The 1,037-nt window shown below is 37.9% G+C and overlaps 1 protein-coding gene across 1 annotated transcript; it reads left to right on the top strand.

Annotated features, from left to right (window-relative positions):
• Positions 1–4: 4 nt before the first annotated feature.
• LOC100638027 (DNA excision repair protein ERCC-8-like) lies at positions 5–1,034 on the top strand (the record flags this gene model as incomplete). Its single annotated transcript, XM_011411217.2, has 6 exons — positions 5–171; positions 268–372; positions 427–550; positions 671–749; positions 818–953; positions 1,022–1,034. Coding segments are annotated over 6 exons (624 nt in total), but the record flags the coding sequence as incomplete, so codon positions are not given.
• Positions 1,035–1,037: the final 3 nt, after the last annotated feature.

Below are 1,037 nucleotides of genomic sequence, written 5' to 3'. Positions count from 1 at the left end.
GATCCAGCTCCTAAGGGACAGGAGGGCGGGGCTTGAAGAGGAATGGACACTCCCTAAGGTCTACGCTTCACACAAATGGACTCAACTGTCACTGAGCAGGAACAGAGAATTTGAGAGATCACACGACAACGGAATTACGTCCATGCAATTAGACCACACCTCCCAAAGATAGTAATTAATTAATGTACATGTGTACATGCATTTATTATAATAATTAAAAATTATTATTATCGTCTTTCTGACTCCGCCCTTTTCTCTCTTTCTCAGTTTATTATCAGGTACAACTGATGGCTCCATTTTCATTCAAGACACTCGTTATCAAGTGGGTGTGGCTCGTCAAACCTGTCCCACAGTTGCATTCAATCGTGGAAGGTACTAAAAATTAATGATTAATTAATTAATTGAGTAACACGCCTTCTTTTATAGCACCACACCCTCCTCTCACACTCACAGTATTTCAGAGTTGAAGTGGTACCCTCATGACACTGGGATCTTTACCAGTTCCTCGATGGATAAAACCTTAAGAATATGGGATACTAATGAGATGTGTGTGGGTGGACTCATGCACACGAGAATGGGAAAATAGAAACATGGGAATGGGAATTTGAGAATGAGTATTGTGTGTGGGCATTCTTTGCTACATATGATGTTAATTTTATTTCCTTTTTAGGTAGTGGAGAATTTTAAAATGAGTAGTCCAATTTATACCCATGATTTAGCAAAAGCAATGAAGCACACATTGACAGCTGGTGAGGTGAAGCAACTATTTAAAAATTGAATAACAAATCATTAATTAATATTTTATTATTTTCTCTAGTTGGTACCAAAGATGGTATCGTTACCATATGTGACATGAACTCTGGCTCCAGTAGTCATATATTGAAGAGACACAAGAAACCAGTAATGACAGTACAATGGTCGCCTTCTGATGAATACACCCTAGCTACAGGAAGGTAAGTAGAGTTATCTTTGTTATGCACTAGTGATTGTTCATTTTGTGTCTTTATTCTTCTCCTTTTAGTCAGGATAATCAGATT

The sequence above is a fragment of the Amphimedon queenslandica genome, unplaced genomic scaffold, assembly GCF_000090795.2.
Source record: "Amphimedon queenslandica unplaced genomic scaffold, v1.1 AMPQUscaffold_687_Cont27295, whole genome shotgun sequence".
Lineage (NCBI taxonomy): Eukaryota > Metazoa > Porifera > Demospongiae > Haplosclerida > Niphatidae > Amphimedon > Amphimedon queenslandica.
The sequence above is the reverse complement of the archived record's forward strand: the minus strand, read 5'-3'. Positions and strand labels throughout refer to the sequence as shown.